Source organism: Asterias amurensis, chromosome 4, assembly GCF_032118995.1.
Source record: "Asterias amurensis chromosome 4, ASM3211899v1".
Lineage (NCBI taxonomy): Eukaryota > Metazoa > Echinodermata > Asteroidea > Forcipulatida > Asteriidae > Asterias > Asterias amurensis.
The window spans coordinates 7,860,280-7,879,191 of record NC_092651.1 but is presented as its reverse complement, the minus strand read 5'-3'; the positions used below and the strand labels follow the sequence as shown (position 1 = coordinate 7,879,191).

The window sequence follows — 18,912 nt, the reverse complement described above, 5'->3', positions numbered from 1 at the left end:
ATTGAATGATGCACAAGGAGCCAGTCTAAACTCAATTAACACAGTGCGCCGATGCGCAACAGTAGTCGATTTCCTAGAAGTAAATATCCGATGGGAAGTACTGGAGCTTGCTTCATCTAGAGAAAAATTCATTCGTTATCTCATTATCATGATTTAATGTAAGGGTTATCCTGGACTACATTTCCTTCCATGCACTAGTCTACATTTCGAAATAAACTTTGGATTTAACTGTTATTGTTGGGCCATCAAACACGAAAGATTCGTGTATTCAACCTTCAATAAATTTTGTGTTGTTGTTGGTAAGTTGTTCAACTTCATAATTTTTATAAAATCTGATCGATCATAATTACTACGTTTGATTTCAGGATCACAACTTTATATTTTATCCCATCCTTTTGTTTGAATAAATAGAGGTACCAGGTAGGCTACTGTACTGACATAAGCGATAAGTTAACAACTAAATTAGTCTGTTAGTGTTAGTATAAAATAAAGTAATTCTCAACTCAAGTTGAATGCAATTTTAATTTTATAACTCATTGATTTTGAAGGTCATGAAGGTTGAGTAATGTTATACAACAAAGACGTGTATCCTCCGATACCCCAAATCTGCGCGTTACAAACATTCTCGCAGGCACCTTTCCCGCCGCGTAACTTTTGTTTACAATATTTTTTGATTTCATGAAAGTATACAACATAATCTTCAATCTCCTGCAAAGATGGGACAAATCGTAGCCTTTCTGGTTGATATTTTAGATAATCTATAATTTTAGTAAAAAAAACTTACCTTTAGACTAAACACAAAATATGCCTAGCTAAAATGGTTGATAAAAACACTTAAAACACACTGAAAGTTCTTTGCGTTTGTTGTCTGCCATACTTCACTACTTCAATTACAAGTGTTTAGAAGAAAAGGCGGCATATAAAGGGTCCCCGTATTGAGGTTTCAAAACAAGTGCGTGAATTTATGTGACGTAAAACAAATGACGACAAATTGGGGTCGTTTGCATTCGACGACCTCTGTTGTGCTTTGATGGCGTTGTACGGGCTTGAAATTCTCCTCTTAGGTGGGCTATGACATCGGACAAATAAAAATAAAGCTCAAAGTTGTTCTTGGTTCTGTTAATTAAACTAAAATTCTCTCTCAAGTCTTCAGTGCGTGAATATAGGGTACACGAGGATACACAACTTAACAAAGACGTGTACACCAACACTTCTGGGGAGCCTATGCATACCCTGTATACATGTACGTAGGACATGTAGGATGGATTTAGTTGCAATAATTATAACGCTCTTCTTCTTCTTCCTTATAAAGTGCAGCCTTCAAATGGTTGAAGATGTACGCACTGGGTGTGAGCGCATGTGTTGACTTAGGCAACAGGAATTTGTGTCAGGTGCAGATAAAATTATTTACAGGTGCGAGTAAAAAGCTGGAGATGAGGTTTACATGTACTTCAGCTGGGGGTCCCTTAACGCCAGTTTGAAAGCGTCAAGGGACAGGTGCGCCGCAGGATCCAGTCCCGGATGGTGTGTGGGAAGAAGGAGCTGGCCTAGACTGAAGAGCTGGTATGTGGGATTGTGAAACGAGAGCCATGACCTCTTGTTGATGTGGTCGAGTGTGTGAGAAGGGTGTTCCAAGGGATGTCGACCAAGTTGAATCTTATTTTGTATATTATTTGAAGGCGGCTTTGGTAACGACGTTCCTGAAGAGAGGGCCATTCGAGGTGATCTAGCATGGGGGTAACACTGCTCGTTCTTCTATAATCTCCCATGACGAATCGAGCTGAGCTTCGTTGGACTTTCTCTAGCTTCTTGATGTTATGTGCGTGTGGGGATCCCATGAAGTTGCTGCGTATTCGACTGCTGGTCAAATAAAGGTGGTGTAGACAGCTTCTTTGATTTTCTGGCTGCTGTGGCTCAGATTGCAGGAGAAGAAGGCCTTGGTGCCAGATTGCAGGAGAAGAAGGCCTTGGTGCTGGTGGCTCTTTTTGAGATGTTGTCAACATGGGTGTTAAAGCTTAGCTTCAGATCAAGGTGGACTCCCTGGTATTTAGCGGAGTTGACAGCCTCCAAGGTATGCCCATGGATGGTGTAAGAGGCAGGGACAAGGGCCGTACCGTTCCTCGCTCGCCGGAGCGTTACAATTATTGTAAGAAGGATTCACCTATTTTAGTTTACCAGAGACATACCAACTTTTAGGCTGCTAGTCGTACACACACCAACTCGGTACACACGCCAACTCGGTACTTAGCCAACTCGATACACGCCATCTCGTAAGCCGATCATGCTGGTTAGTCAACCAACCTGTGTGCATACCAATACAGCATACTCAAGCTGTACATACAACTAAACAAGCTCTAAAAGGTCCAGATGTATGTGTTTATAAATGTTATGGGACCAATATGGTTGAGACTGAAGCCATACAAATACACACAAACAGTAATATAGTTATTTAACAGCCACAACTTGTAAAACAAAAAACAACGCTGTGTACTTTTTTATCTAACTGCTTACCTGATACTTTGGAAAAACAAATGGAAGTTTTTAAAATTGATTTTGGGAAAAAACTTGTTAGATTCTTTCTAAGATTCACCACATCTTCATAGAAAAATCAAATACTAAATCATTAATTAATCTTAAAAAAAACAAAAAAAAACTATAGCTATTTAGCAAGATAACTAAAGTTTTGAAAAGGTACAATTTTTACTTGATGGTGCAGTGCATACAGGGCCTACTGTACAGCTGTATGTACATGTACTACCGGAATGTATTTGGTAAAAGAAAAAATGTGTCTTGAACTTGTTTTGTTTTGTGTAACTTCCAAATTCTTTCAAGGACTTTTGGGGGGTAAAAAGAAGAAGACGAGCATACTGATCGTAAGGTTGAGTTGAAACCAATAACTCTTTTCAGAAACACCCCAACTCATTTAGAGATTATCATTACATAGTGTTACTGCAAACCATTATATAAGATTAGTAAAGTTTTGAAGGTATATGTAACAGGTGTGCGCATGTATAAACTCATTGTCCATTTGCTCCTAGGTTTTTCCTTAATAAGTTTCCTCAACTTAATTCACCCAGATGTACCTTATAAATGCATAGTTTTGTTATTAAATGTATTGTGATATTTGGAAATAAACAAACAATCAAACAAGTGCTGAAAGTAACACATTAATACATTTGACATGGATATATTGACAGACCTTGACCTGGGTACCACATGATTGCATTGTTTTGCCCTGTTGAATGATAAGGTGTGGTCATACCTATCCAATGAGCAGGGACTACCATGCCGATCTGTAACATGATAATATCTGTGTAACCTGCGAACTCTATACAATTGTAATTTTATGTTAGTGACACATGCCATTCTATGCTAAATACAAATGAATTGAGTTTTGTATAGCAGTAAGTTTCTGACAGTGACTGGTGACACTGTGGATGCCCAAAGAATGAGTCATGCAGGCCAATAGGAGTGCATGTAGTTTTTATTGGATTCGGCTGTTTTTGTTTTGTTTTGAAAGGTTTAATAAGACAGTTAAAAAAGCCTTCCATTTACTACATGTAGTTGTGGTTTTCAGCCCTTGATATTATATTAAAGCTTTACAAACTTTTTTGATATTATTAACAAATAGTCATTATAGGCCTAAAGTTAAAACAAAATGTGTTTTTAGAGGCCTGTTATGTACTTGTAGACAAATTGTATTGTACACGAGTAATACATATATAAATATCAGTTTTTGTTGACCATGTTCACCAATGGATACTTAATGTTAGTCCAATAATGGTACTCTGAGGCCAAGTAAAAATATGCCAGTTGACCGCTTATTGTACGGGTTTTTCAAAATAGAGGAGGATCAGATCTTTAAAAAAGAAATTATTTTTATTTATTTCAAAGGTGGCTGCCAAGCATTTAGTTTAAAGTCACAACTTACTTTGTAGTTTTTAAAAGACTCAAGAGTAAGTTTAATGAAAGAAACTACACAGAAAATTGGTCTTTTTGAAAACAAAAATGTAAATTAAATAAAACAAAAAAGGACGTGACCTCAAAAAAAGAATGAGGGAGGGGACGATCAACTGGATTGTTTTTTATTTGGCCTAATCCCCAAATGTTACTCCAATATTAGTCCCCACTCCTACTTTTAGCGTAAATACAGTGTTAGTCCTAAATCTACTTAGTCCAGTGTCAGTCCTAACTATTGTTAGTCCAATTCTATTCCCCACTCTATTGGTAGTCCGTTTTAGTCTATATATTCTATGGTCTGTCCAAGCAACTTCCTTTTTGGTTTTAAGGAGGAAATAAAGAAACCTATGATTTGGTTTGGCAACGTGTGGATGAGATGATCAGTAATATCCCATGGCAAGTAAGCATCCTGGATTCATGCTGGGATGATCATACTGGTTGGCAAAATGATCACATGCCTGTAAAGCTATTGTTCTTGTGAATGACAATAGACAACGATGTTACGTTAAAAATGATGATTGCATATAATGTAATGTATAAAAGTTTTTGACGTTTTGAAGTGTTTTTTTTTTATTCTTTGTAAATGCCAGCCTACGCTGGACACTCTTGCTGTGCAATATAGGCTCTAATGTACAGTCAAAATGTATCCAGTGATGTTTGTCATACAAATAAAATGAAAAAGTATTTGTTTACTCAACATGTTTCCGTAGTATTTTTGTTGAACCAGACATTCACTTTGCTGTCATCCCTAGTGTACATGTCACGCAAATATAAGATAATTCATGTCTTTTTATAATTTGAATCACAATTTCCATCTCATTATTTAAATTGTATTATAAACTCATTGCTGCATACATTTACTCCAATTGCCAAAAAGGTCACTTGGGGTGATAACAAAACAAATATAATATGATGTCGGTCGGTGTAAACTACTATTCTATAAAAGAAAATAAACTCAACTGTGCCTCATTTTTATCAAACAAAACTTTGACCCTTGATTGTTTTGTCTTTATCCCTAGTTTTAACAGTGTACCATGACCAATGTAAGATATCTCTTCGACGACGATATGTCGGAACAGGAGCCTCTAATAAGGCAGTCTCAGCCTACTGCAGGACCCACAGAACAATCCCTTGGGAACCTCACAGATGTAGATAAAGTGGCCGTCGTTGGGCTGGAGGGATCTCATCGGAGTTATACACTATCAACAGAGTCTAGATTAGCTACTGAGCATGCTACCACGTGAGTTGATAATGTCAGATCGGTTAGCTCATACATCATAGCTAGCCTGTTTGAACTTTCCTAGAATAAACTGTCTATCAGAACTTCAGAATCTTCAAACTCTCTTTCCATTATATTTGTTAGAAATAAACACTAAGGAAAAAACCAACAAAATTCATTTCAATGGGTGACCTGTTTCCCCAATCCAAGCGTCCTTTTAATAATAATAACTAGTACAGTGCATTTTACAATAATAGTTTTAATGCATACATGTAGACCTGTCTACTTCGTTTTGGAAAGGGCAAGGGCACCAAGGCTCTTTCCCTTGATAAAGGGCACCCTACATGTATATATATGAGGAAATATGAGGCAATGACCAGGGCTCATAAGGGCAATCGCCTTCATTGCCTCTACTGTATGAAGTATCATGTCTGGTAGTCACATGATAATGTCAGAGTGGCCTATTGAACAAGAATAATCTGTCAATCGATCAATCAATCAATCAATCAATCAATCAAAAGAAACTTGTAAAGTGCCAAAATCAAAAGTTTGTTTAAGGCGCTGATGTATGGGCACTAACAGGAGAAACGTTTCCTGAAACAGGTGAGATTTCAGGAGCGTCTTCAATGTACGCAGAACCAGAATTAAGAAGCTTCAAACTTGCTTTCTACATATTTGTTTAAATAAACAGTAGATAGCATTTCACTCAATATCCTGTTTGAAAAAAAGGGAAAGTAACCCCCAAATCTATTTCAAATGGTGACCTGTTTCCAGACAACAATGATTTTTTTTGTATGTCTTTGTTTCAAATGTTGCACTGCTATTTCATTTGTTATGTTCTTTTGTCCTTTTTTATATAAAACAATTATTTTTTACAAATTTTGAACAGTGATATGCAGACCCTGATGCATCTTCTTAAAGGGAACATAGGAACAGGTTTACTTGGTCTTCCATATGCCGTTAGTAAAGCAGGGTTAGTGGTAAGTAAATGAATTCACTTATTACTCTAAAATAGATCTGTTCTGTACTGACTAACCAGATGATAGTCACTCCAAATCTGCCTTTTGGTGGACAAACATTAAACCCTTTCGCTCAAGAGACAAAGGTCCCTGAAAATTCTCAGCCCAGGGAAATTTAAAAGACCATTTGACACTTAAATGCGGTCCCTTTTTTACCCTGTGAGGGCGCTCTCAGACATACTTGTATCACTTCCATGGGTATATTCATTCATACCCAAAACAGTTATTAAAGACATAACCACCACAAACATCATATCCATCACAGACAATAAGACCTTTAAAGGGAAGGTACATGTTTGGTAATTGTCAAAGACCAGTGTCTTCACTTGGTGTATCCCATCATAAGTATAAAATAACATGCCTGTGAAAATTTGAGCTCAATTGGTCATCGGAGTTGTGAGAAAATGATGAAAGAAAAAACACCCTTGTTCATTGAATTTGTGTGCTTTCATATAGGACTGGAACAAAAGACTTCTAGCTAGAAGTCTTTTATTATTTTAGTGAGAAATTACCTCTTTCTCAGAGGGAGTCGTTTCCAACAATGTTTTATACTGCCAATAGCTCCCCAATGCTCGTTACCAAGTCAGTTTTTAAGTTAAAATTTGTTTTGAGTACCTACATGTACCAAATGTGTAACTTCCCTTTAAAGGAGCCGTTACAACCCACCTCTAAAGCAACTTAAAACTATGGCGCAACAAAAGTGACAGAACGCCTTTTAAAACTGTGTGAGACGAATCACGTATACCAGCGGAATTGATAAAAATACCATTGAGAGCGCCCTCATGCGGTCAAAAATACGGCGCCTTGTAACCACGACAATTACCTGGGAAAAACATGGTACTGTAATGTACTCAGCTTGGGTTAGGGTCGAATCAAGGCTTGAGATAACCACCAGTTTTTAAACTTTGTTAATTTTTCCAGCAAAATACAGCGTCAAGTTTGAAACATTGATTAGGAGCATGCAATGGGGTTAACATTCCTCAGGGACTTGCTGGGAATTGGTTAATGTAATGTGACAAGACTCCTGACAAGGACTAGAGCAAGCTACATGTAGTTACATGTAGTTACATGTAGTCGCAAAATGTAGTTGCAAAATGTAGACGCAAAATGTTGAGACCAATTAGAACTCACTCCAGGGTAGTAAAGCTATTAATGAGAAGTCCCCTCGATCCACCAAAGCCAATTTAGTCTCTGCTGATTTTCTACCTTCTACCCAAGTACTTAGTTAAAAAGCAAGACAGTTCTTTTCCACAACTGAGAAGTCTCCCAAATTCGGAAAATCTATTCCGCGGTAGTAGAATATAAAGCAAGACAAGTTCTCAAAAGAACATTATCTAGCAAGTGGATACAAACATGGTGTTACCGCAAACCATAGTATTGCCTCAAATAGCATGAACAAGATTCTAAAGAGAAAGTGCTTATTTAGAGATTTTCATTACATTGTGTTACCGCAAACCTTTCTATATCGTATTTCCCCCATGCAAAGTTCCAAATCCTACTTATTTCCTTTATGATGTCAACTTAATTAGTGTTGTGTGTTATTTGTCCCCAGCTTGGATCCGTTGGTTTAGCCTTCATGGGAGTTATAGCTCTAACATGCATGAACATTATGGTCCAAACATGCCATGATCTATGTGAAAGGTAAAGTACATATTATTGGTACAAATATAAACCTTTAGATTTCCTTTTTCTAGAATGATCAGTTACATTGACAAAATAATTGGGTCTCAGAATTCAAAACTTTTGATGACCTCTCTTTCTGTATAATTAAATATACTCAGCGCCTTGAGTACCTTGTTGGTAGATACATGCGCTATATAAGACTTTGATATTATTATAAGTAGGCCTGGGCGAATTATTCGAATATCCGGTTAATGGCGAATAGGTTTTCCTATCCGTAACCGCGAATGCCTTTTTTTTCTTAACCGGATATCCGCATAGGGCGCAAATACCTCTGCACAAACCGGATAATTCTGTAATAACAACCGAGTAACCGGATATTCTTTAACTATCCGAATATCCACGGACGTCGGGCGACAGCGGATATAAATGTTTCGTCTGAATCCTTATGAAACTTCTGTTAAGACAGCATAAAACAGTATAAATTAAGTATTTAACTATGCTCACCTCCGTGAAGAGTTAAAACAATGACATTTCTGACGTAATTTGTCCAAAAATTACACAAGTTTTCCTTCACGTAGAGTCAATTACGATCAAAAGAAAAAGCAAATCCCCATCTTTAAATTAGATCCGGTCATTTTTATGAATGAACCGAGTGACACTGTCTAAAACTGATATCAATCCGCCCATAAGATCTCATTCACAAATGAACAGCGCCCTCTATTGGCAAAAAAATATATTTTTTTTATATTTTTTTTTAAATAGCGCCCTCTCGTGGCGACAAAAATTATTCGAGTATCCGGTTAATTTCGGATAGTTGGCCAGCGGTATCCGAATAACAAAATTTCACTATTCGCCCAGCACTAATTATAAGTTACTTTATGTTTGGCATTTTGAATGAGGTAAACGCACATTGCTGTGTGATTTTCACTTTTTTTTTTCTCAACCACTTCACCATTAATGAGGCTAAAACTTTTACAGGTAATTAATTATATTACATATTGCCCCATTTCACCTGACGTCATCATCAGAAAAATCTTGAATGCGCCATATTGGTGGGCAATTTCACTGTGCGTTTTCATATATAACTCTATGCATAGAGTATGCTGTGCATTATGCAGTGAAGTGCGCATTTTAGGTGACACGGCGTAAATACACGTAAACCTAACTGCCCACCAACATGGTGAGCGCGGCATCTGTCGCCGCGTGTGACGCGCGTGCAAGGGGTCAATATCTTCATTCACAGTGAGTAGGGATTCTTGTCATGGCCAAAAATGTGATTATACTAAAGGTATCAAAACCTTTTAAACATCAGTTTTGAACTATAAAAAACTACTCATCAATCAAAAATGTTAGCCAGTACAACAGTATATTTTTTAGGTTAATGAAAATTGTTTTAAAATTTGGAAAGTTTGACAAAGTATTTTAGTTTTGAGGCCGTCTCCGCTTACTGTAAAACTGATGTAGGGTAAAACTTTGAATTTAATTTATTGTACCAGATTTCAATTAATTGTGATGTGTTGGTCATTTTCTGTCTTAGAACAAATCGAGTAACTTTAGATTATGGAGAGGTTGCTGAGCAGTCCCTTAAACATGGTCCCATCGCTTGGTTACGAGAAAGATGTCGTATTGGAAAGTAAGTATCCTTCTTTGTCTAACTCCTTGTACCCAGTAATAGTAAAAGCACTGATGCATAACATGGACCAGACTGTTCCCTTGACAGATTTGTACAGAAGAAAATGTCAAATGTCAATTCATAATGAAGTTGAAAATGAAAACCTCTTCTGGGTTAACTGGAAGCAAATTTTGTGCTTACTGTAGCAGACAAATTTGTTACTGTGTTAATGTATTTCACAGTTTAGCAAGAAAGTTTGGCGGCCATTTTGCACGTTCACCATGGATTTGTATTGAATGTACTTCATTTTCGTGCAGTCACCGGAAGGTTAGCATGCCTTTTCTTGTGCTTACGGTTAGCAGAGCTATGTAACAAGAATTGCGCAGTAAGCACAAAATCAGCCGCTAAGCAGCGCTATGAAATTGGTCCTCGGTTGTTTGTACTAAGTCACATGATATGTTTTTATTTGTTGCTTGTTGCTTTTCAAATTGTAAAGCTTTTTTATACATGTAGCTGCTCTTTGAAAATTGAAACTTGGCCCAGATCATAATTCAGAAATACTTCGCACTGTTAACACGTTTATTATTATTGACATTTTTGTTTTGCAGCTATATTGTGAATGGGTTTTTAATCTTCACTCAGCTGGGTTTCTGCTGTGTCTATTTCCTCTTCATGGCAGACAACATCAGACAGGTAATCAAAATAATAACCAGTTCTTATGTAGCGAATTTCACAAAAATCGTATCAATGCACTTTACATCTGTGCCCTTGTCATAGGGCCAATAACATTCCTTTATCTTTCTCAGCTCCCTGGGAAGTATACAACCTGTTATGAGCAATTGTAGCGCTCAGAAGGCTTTTTGCAAACACAATATCTACCTCTAGCCTGGTAGGTGCAAAATGTACCCATGTATACCCCTGGGTGAAATGAAGCAATTATGGGCAAAATATCTTGCTCAAGTGTCATAACCGGGATTCGAACCCACAGTGTAACTTGTCCACTCGGCCATGACACCATCAAAGAGCTGTTTAAAAAAGTCATAGACCGTAAAATAGTTTCCACCCCTTGAAACAAGCTGCTGCCCTTTGATTCTTAGGGCTGAGATTTTTTCTGAATTTTCCCGCAAATCCGTCCTTATGATTGTGAAAACCGTACCCTGACTTTAAGCTAACTTTTTAAGTTAATTTTACTGAAACTGAATCACGGTATGTTTGAAACTATACATGGATAGTCAGCTTTTACATTCTCTGTGTGCATGGTGTGTATCATAAACTAATGAAAATAGGAAAGAGACCACACCAACTCTTTGCAGAGCCAGCACTCCCATAAAAGAGATTGACACATGGTTGTATCCGCGAGTTTCCTACTTATTTATAGTTTCTTCCTAATTATCTACACCATGTAAAGCTTCAAAGAATACTTTGTGATTATAAGCTACATACATGTATAACAGTTGGTTGAGCACTGACATGTTAATCCACAGGTCATAGGTTCAAGTCCTGCTCTAGTCGATTCGTTTTCATTCATTCCAAAACTGCTAAAAAAAATATATACAGGTATGAATCAAGCATGTCACAAGCAAATAGTAATGTTGGTTATTCTCTTTGATCCTAGATTTATTGTACTTATTATGGAGCGAGTGTTCCATCCTTGCAAATCTTTCTGTTGATGTTACTGCCTTTGGTTCTCATCTACTGCTACATCAGGAACCTAGATGATTTAGCTCCCTTCTCTACTCTTGCTAATGTTCTTACGATTGTGGGAATTCTCATTATTTATGAGGTGAGAATATTAAACAAATATTGACTGCTTCCAGTGCTATGGTATACACATATTGACTGGCATAATTCGGTAACTAGTGTACGTCTATTCCCCCTCGGGCCTGTGAGTGACCAGAAGAGTGGCCTACTTCCCTCTTCTGGTCATTCCTCGGAGGAATAACGAACACAAGTTACCTCATTGCCAGTCAATATGTGTTTTATATCACACCTCGGTCTTAAATGTGAAATAAGAACGGAAATCGGGAAAAGAAAGGAAGTTTTGTAGTTGCGGTTCACGGTTCACGTCAAGAGAGGGCGCTGTAACCAGGCACTATTTTCAAAGACTAGTGCCCGGCGGGCTCTATTCCCGCTAAACGCATGCGCGATCACTAGACTATCAGTTCATCCCACTTGACCGTTATTCAGCCAACCAGATTAAAGAACAAGCAAGAGGTGTGTTAATTATAACTTCCGAGGTGATCCCCGGAGCATTTATTTTCCCTAGGCACAAATAATGTACTCTCTCAGAAGCCATTAGTATACTTGCATGTTATTAAAAGTTAAGTTTGACTCTCATTGATTTTAGTATTTTAAGTTGAAGCGTGTCATCAAAGTAATCAGATCGTAATAAAACAATGTCATTAAAGGATTACTTTGCCTTGGATTGGTCTAGTTGGTCTTTGAAAAATGTTTGATCCACACAATCATGTCTTGAAATTACGGTCGGCCATTTTGTGAAATGTTGCCTCCGTAAAATGGCTGATCGTGTTAGTGCACGACGAAAGAGGAAAACCGTGCAATTTAGCGTGTTCCTTGTTTGGATCATATGCCATATGCGTTTGATAACGATTGGTGTCAAACACTTTCAAAGATCAACTCGTCCGCTACAAGGTGCCATGTTCATTTAAGCAGTTTTGTGTTATCATGTTGAATTTAAATTGTTTTTATTTCTACAGTACCTGGTGAGTCATATACCAGGTGCCATTAATCCTGACACACGACCGCTGGTTGGCGATCTTAATGGGTTCTTCATTTTCTTCGGCACTGCCATATATTCCTATGAAGGAATAGGAGTTGTAAGTAAAGCAAACAATTAATAATGAGAGGACAGACAGACAATTGTACAAAGCTGAGTTTAAGGGACAAGTTGCCTTGGATCGGTTGAGTTGGTCTATGAAAAGTGTTTGAAACCAGTTGTTATGAAATGCATGGTTAGAAGGGTGATTTAAAAGTAGAATATGATAATCTGAACCTCAAAATTGCGTTGGTTTCCCTTTTATTTTGCGAACTAACAAGGTCGGCCATTTTGTGGAGTCAAAAATTTGATACAAAATGGCGTGCCGTGTTAGTTGTATTTAACTTTTAAAACATCCTCTATGCATTTTAAAACAAACGTTTTCAAACGCTTTTCATAGACCAACTTGCCCAATCCAAGCCAACGTGTCCCTTTAAGAGCAAGTTGGAGTGCGCTTTGTGGTTAACTAAAGGTTGACTGGTTTTACTTGAACCTTGGCTAGTCAACCATTGGTCGACTATTGTGGTCGACCATTTGGAACCCGCCTCAGGACCATTGGATTCTGCACTGGTCCTGATAGCCTGTTCCATGCTAACATGTGTAATGCACAGAGGGGAACCAGTGACACTACAATGAAAACGCGGAAGGTTGACTAGATTTGACGAGAGCATACTGATCGAAATGTAATATGCAACACTGTGCTATATATTACTTAATTGGTTCAACTACTGTACTCAACTAAATCTAGAGTAGAAGTTACTTTTTTTTTTTTTCACTTCTATTATAGTTGGCCCAAAATCGATAAGCTTGAAGTACCACAATCCAGCAATTTTTGTTGCATTTTCTTGTGTTGAACATTTCTAAGAAGGTTTGCGGTAACACAATGTGAATATCTCTTTGTGAGTAGTGTTCGTTCCGAAAAGAACCGGTGGTTAATGACTCAATATTTCGATCAGTATGCTCTGATCGTCTTCAGGAGAAGAGCATATTGACCAGAACATACATCAGAGCATACGGATCGAAACATTGAGTTATCAACCACCAGTTCTTTTCAGAACCAACACTACTCAAAAGAGATATTCACATGGTGTTACCGTAAACCTCTCTTAGTTATACCTCCACTATGCAAAGTTTTAAATCATACTTGTGTTGAACACTGTTAGGTTTAAAGGAACATTACAGAATTGGTTTTTGCTAACTAAACAGTTGCTAGCAGTGTAAGCACTTTATGTAATCCACCCTTAACATAAACTGACAAACATGTAGAAGTTTGAGAACGATCGGCCATTTGGGTCAAGAGAAAATAGTGAAAAACAGATAACACATTTTGCATGTCGTTGATTCAAAACAAAACATAATAAAACGCGAAAATAGATTGTTTATTTGTCATAAAATATGACATTTCAGACAGAAATATTTCAAGGGATGTCTTCTACTATCATCACCATTAGACCGTGTAAGATTGATGTAAATCTGTGATATTTTTTATTATTTTTACCAATTCTGTTATGTTCTTTTAAAGCCATTGGACCCTTTCGGTTCAGTTAAGAAAAAAAAAAAAATGTCACAGATTTACAAATAACTTACAGGGTTTACAGAAGGCAATGGTGAAAGACTTCTCTTGAAATATTATTCCATGAAATGCTTTACTTTTTGAGAAAATAGCAAAACAATATAAATTCTCGTTAACGAGAATTACGGATTTATTTTAAACACATGCAATGACACGGCGAAACGTGCGGAAACAAGGGTGGGGTTTTCCGTTGTTTTCTCCCGACTCCGATGACCGATTGAGCCTAAATTTTCACAGGTTTGTTATTTGATATAGAAGTTGTGGTACACAAAGTGTGGGCCTTGGACAACACTGTTTACCGAAAGGGTCCAATGGCTTCAAGTAAAAAATGAAGTTTCAGTATTTGACTGAAAACATTTGGTTTGATCCTAGGTATTACCATTAGAGAACAAGATGAAGAATCCACAGAACTTTACCCGAGTGCTTCTTGGTGGGATGTTGATCGTTGTTATACTCTATATCTCCATGGGCACTCTGGGATACCTTTGCTTTGGAGACAAAGTGGAAGATACAATCACATTAAATATTCCAATGACAGGGTGAGTTGATACTTCTTTTCAAACATATGCATGGATAAGTGCACTCTTATTATAATAATAATAATATCGAAGTCTTATACAAATTGCTGGAAGTCGGTGGAAACGATCAAGGTAATGTACACCAGGGCCCATTTTCATAGAGCTGCTAAGCACAAAAATTTGCTTAGCATGAAATTTCTTCCTTGATAAAACCAGGATTACCAACCAAATTTCCATTTGTTGCTTATTGCTTGTTACTGGTATTCAGCTGTTTACTAATCCTGAAAATCCCGTGAAAATTTGGTTGGTAATCCTGTTTTTATCAAGGCAAAAGTTTCATGCTAAGCAAACTTTTGTGCTTAGCAGCTCTATGAAGTTAGGCCCAGTTAACAAAACTCATGTATGTTACCCTCCGCGCTGTGCGCTCTACGTAGTGCCCATCCTTAGCCATGAAACATTATGCAATTGTTGCATGCTGTGACGGGGTCCATGGCGTTTTGTACAACTGAGGGGTAAATGGCATCCGAGGCGAAGCCGAGGGTGCCATTTTCCCCCAAGGATGTTAAAAACCCATGGACCCAAAATCACAGCGTGCAATAATTGTTTTGTTATACCTTGGTAACATGATTATTCCTCTTCTCAAAGTTCTGCTGTCATTTTCAAACAGAAATTACAACGAGTATGCAAACTTTAAAAGCAGACAAACAGTAATACAGTTGTTCAAACAAGAAACCATTCTTCACTGTTCCCTCGACCCGCGGCCGTTTCGTACTAAGTGCTGGAAACTGATCGGCGCTGGGAACGATCAAGGTGACGTACACCGGTTTACATCACTCATATTACCTTGCGCTGTGCAGCCGTGGTACATGCGTATTTGTTGCACGGCATGTGATTGGTTCTCGACCAATCAAACTTCACAGTTTGTTACCGAGATGTAACAAGAGCCTTTGTATTGACCAATCAAACTTCACAGTATGTTACCGTGGTATAACAAGAGCCTTTGTATCGACCAATCAAACTTCACAGTATGTTACCGTGGTATAACAAGAGCCTTTGTATCGACCAATCAAACTTCACAGTATGTTACCGTGGTATAACAAGAGCCTTTGTATCGACCAATCAAACTTCACAGTATGTTACCGTGGTATAACAAGAGCCTTTGTATCAACCAATCAAACTTCACAGTATGTTACCGAGGTATAACAAGACCCTTTGTATTGACCAATCAAACTTCACAGTTTGTTACCGTGGTATAACAAGAGCCTTTGTATCGACCAATCAAGCTTCACAGTATGTTACCGTGGTATAACAAGAGCCTTTGTATCGACCAATCAAACTTCACAGTATGTTACCGTGGTATAACAAGAGCCTTTGTATCAACCAATCAAACTTCACAGTATGTTACCGAGGTATAACAAGACCCTTTGTATCGACCAATCAAACTTCACAGTTTGTTACCGTGGTATAACAAGAGCTTTCGTATCGACCAATCAAACCTCACAGTATGTTCCCGAGGTGTAACAAGAGCCTTTGAATCGACCAATCAAACTTCACAGTTTGTTACCGTGGTATAACAAGAGCCTTTGTATCGACCAATCAAACTTCACAGTATGTTACCGTGGTATAACAAGAGCCTTTGTATCGACCAATCAAACTTCACAGTATGTTACCGTGGTATAACAAGAGCCTTTGTATCAACCAATCAAACTTCACAGTATGTTACCGAGGTATAACAAGACCCTTTGTATCGACCAATCAAACTTCACAGTTTGTTACCGTGGTATAACAAGAGCTTTCGTATCGACCAATCAAACCTCACAGTATGTTACCGAGGTGTAACAAGAGCCTTTGTATCAACCAATCAAACTTCACAGTATGTTACCGAGGTATAACAAGACCCTTTGTATCGACCAATCAAACTTCACAGTATGTTACTGTGGTATAACAAGAGCTTTCGTATCGACCAATCAAACCTCACAGTATGTTACCGAGGTGTAACAAGAGCCTTTGTATCGACCAATCAAACTTCACAGTTTGTTACAGTGGTATAACAAGAGCCTTTGTATCGACCAATCAAACTTCACAGTATGTTACCGAGGTGTAACAAGAGCCTTTGTATCGACCAATCAAACTTCACAGTATGTTACCGAGGTATAACAGGAGCCTTTGTGTCGACCAATCAAACTTCACAGTATGTTACCGAGGTGTAACAAGAGCCTTTGTATCACATCTCCTGATTGGTTCTCGACCAATAAACCCTCACAATTTGTTCCTGTTGTATAACAAGACCAATTAGACACCACATAATATTAAACCAAAATTATTAGACTCTACATGTCATTTGGGATAACTATTGATAATAATTAAATTCTGTTATTTTGTTTTTGTCACAGTATTTACCTGGCAGTGAGAATCATTCTTGTGGCAGCCATCTTTGTTTCCTATGGTATACAGTTTTATGTTCCCATGACGATTCTGTGGCCATTCATCATGGAGAGGACTTCAGAACAATATCACTTCTTTGGAGAGATGCTGTTCAGAACTTTAATGGTGATATTAACGAGTGAGTTTCTAAGATATCAGAGTGCCAAATTAAACAACTAAAGAATATTTGCAATATTTACAACGGGACCTGAGTATGCATTGTTTGAGGGATAGCGTTGGGAATGGGTGGCCCCAAGCATTTTGGATTGTAGTATTTAAATTGACAAATGACTTTCTGTCAACCAATTCACATGAATGGCTTGTTTTATGTCAAGTAAGGCTTAGGCGCTCTTTTCTTTTGCACAAGTCTTGATTCTTTATTATATTGTCAATATTCATTGCTGGTATGAAATGCCAAGGTTGAGAATGTGGAAGGTATTGGTTCAATTTACCAACAGCACTATCAAAGTGTGCAGTGTTCTATTCAATACCAAAATACATTGATGGAAACCCAAAACTCACAGACTTTTGTACAAATGTAGAGGGTAGTCAAATGTCTTGTCCAAAAAATATAATGTCCGTAACAGCAGCATTAATGAGTGATATCTTATAAATGATGAAGAGATACAGACTGAAGTTCACAGTGTATGCTGTCCATACAAACTACTATGTTGTGGTCATGAAAGATTTTAGACAAACATTTGGCAGATGTGTTTGCTGAGCTCTTGAACTTCTGAAAGCTGTCTGAAATGTAATGTCTGTAACTCTGGAATTACTGCAAACCTTACTATTTTAAAATACTAACTATCTTGAAATATGTGAATCTGTTTTTCAGTGGTCCTGGCTATGGTAGTCCCTCATCTAGCCCTCTTCATTGCATTTATTGGTGCCTTCAGTTCCTCCGCCCTGGCTCTCATCTTCCCACCGCTTCTTCAAGAGTTTGCGTACTACGATAAAGGTTACTCTCATTACGGTAAAATCCTACGGCTGCTCAGAAACACCTTCTTCATTATCTTTGGATTTGTTGGGTTTATATTTGGTACATATGTAGCTTTCACAGCCATTATTGAGAGCATGGGATCTCCTCCTACAGATAACTGCTCAAAACCTTAATACTAAAACCGAGGGATGTTAATTTCTTACAACCTCAGACAAGAAGGTGGACATCTTTAGGTGCGTTCATTTAGCTTCCCTGGGTCAACCCTGGTGTGCCCCCGCTACATTCAAATAGCTTTGACGGCATTCCAGGGGCTCACCCGGGTCAGCCCCAAGTGCCCTGCTTGTGAAGTGGGTCACTTGTGGCTGGCCCCAGGTGCATGACGTTACCACGAGAGGGTGAGTGATCATTCGATTAGCTCTTGTCATGGGCTCACTCGTGTGAGCACCGCGGGGTAGACACAGGGAAGCTAATCGAATGCACCCTGTGTAAGGTTGTATTTGTTAGAAGAGGATAACTTTTCTGTTCATGTCTGATTTTATTTTGGCGGACAGTATTTCCTGTCAAGCCATATTTCAACTTGAATAGGGATCTTTGTCAACATTGATAATAAGCACAATATGTTTGTTACAGCGGTAAGCGTATCAAGGCGAACTGCTTGACAATTTATACATAATATGGGAATTCTTGAAGTGGTTTTTCAGACCCTGAAGAAAACAAATGTTACACCTTTGCAGCAGAGCTCAAGTTGAAGGCATTTGCAGGCCTGATACTTCATGGAGGCAACGAATGCCTCCATGCCCACTGGTCATTGCCTTGGTGCCCTTGAAATGCTCAAGTAGAAACTTACAAGGGTGCCCTTTACCCTCACCCTCAATAAAATTCTAGTTTTTTAACCAAATGCATAAATATGTTCCAGAAAAAAGCTGCTAGCCATGCTTTGGCGACGAGATTACTCGACGAGTACCAACATTCTTGTACTCGCGAGCAATTTGGAAATATTGACCCCAAAAGTAATGTCATAAAACAATTATTCTATTGTGTTTTCAGGCATTTCACTGCCAGAGAAATTGATTTTAATATTAATTCAATTCCATGACAGGTAAAAGCTGTCAGCATAGTGTGAGACTTTCACTTGTTTATTTCAAACTGACTTTCTTTTTAGATTAATAATACTGTCCATTGATAAAAATAGAGGATCCAAAACATCATGGATTTTCTACAAAACTGCCTTTGCAATCATAATAAAAA

General features: G+C 38.0%; 1 protein-coding gene across 1 annotated transcript; it reads left to right on the top strand.

The window, feature by feature from the left end:
* The first annotated feature begins 85 nt into the window (after nt 1-85).
* On the top strand, nt 86-18,791 carry LOC139936021 (proton-coupled amino acid transporter 1-like). The gene is made up of 11 exons (XM_071930720.1): nt 86-299; nt 4,980-5,200; nt 6,069-6,159; nt 7,751-7,839; nt 9,359-9,454; nt 10,042-10,126; nt 11,049-11,216; nt 12,151-12,270; nt 14,155-14,321; nt 16,694-16,863; nt 17,560-18,791. Exons 2-11 carry the CDS (start codon nt 4,995-4,997, stop codon nt 17,835-17,837), a joined length of 1,470 nt encoding a protein of 489 aa, XP_071786821.1. The 5' UTR covers nt 86-299; nt 4,980-4,994; the 3' UTR covers nt 17,838-18,791.
* The last annotated feature ends 121 nt before the right edge of the window (nt 18,792-18,912 follow it).

Coding starts and splice junctions, on each gene's coding strand:
- LOC139936021 (XM_071930720.1), top strand. CDS start 4,995: ATGACCAATGTAAGATATCTCTTCGACGACGATATGTCGGAACAGGAG. Junction 5,201..6,068: donor GCTACTGAGCATGCTACCAC/GTGAGTTGATAA, acceptor AATTTTGAACAG/TGATATGCAGACCCTGATGC. Junction 6,160..7,750: donor TTAGTAAAGCAGGGTTAGTG/GTAAGTAAATGA, acceptor ATTTGTCCCCAG/CTTGGATCCGTTGGTTTAGC.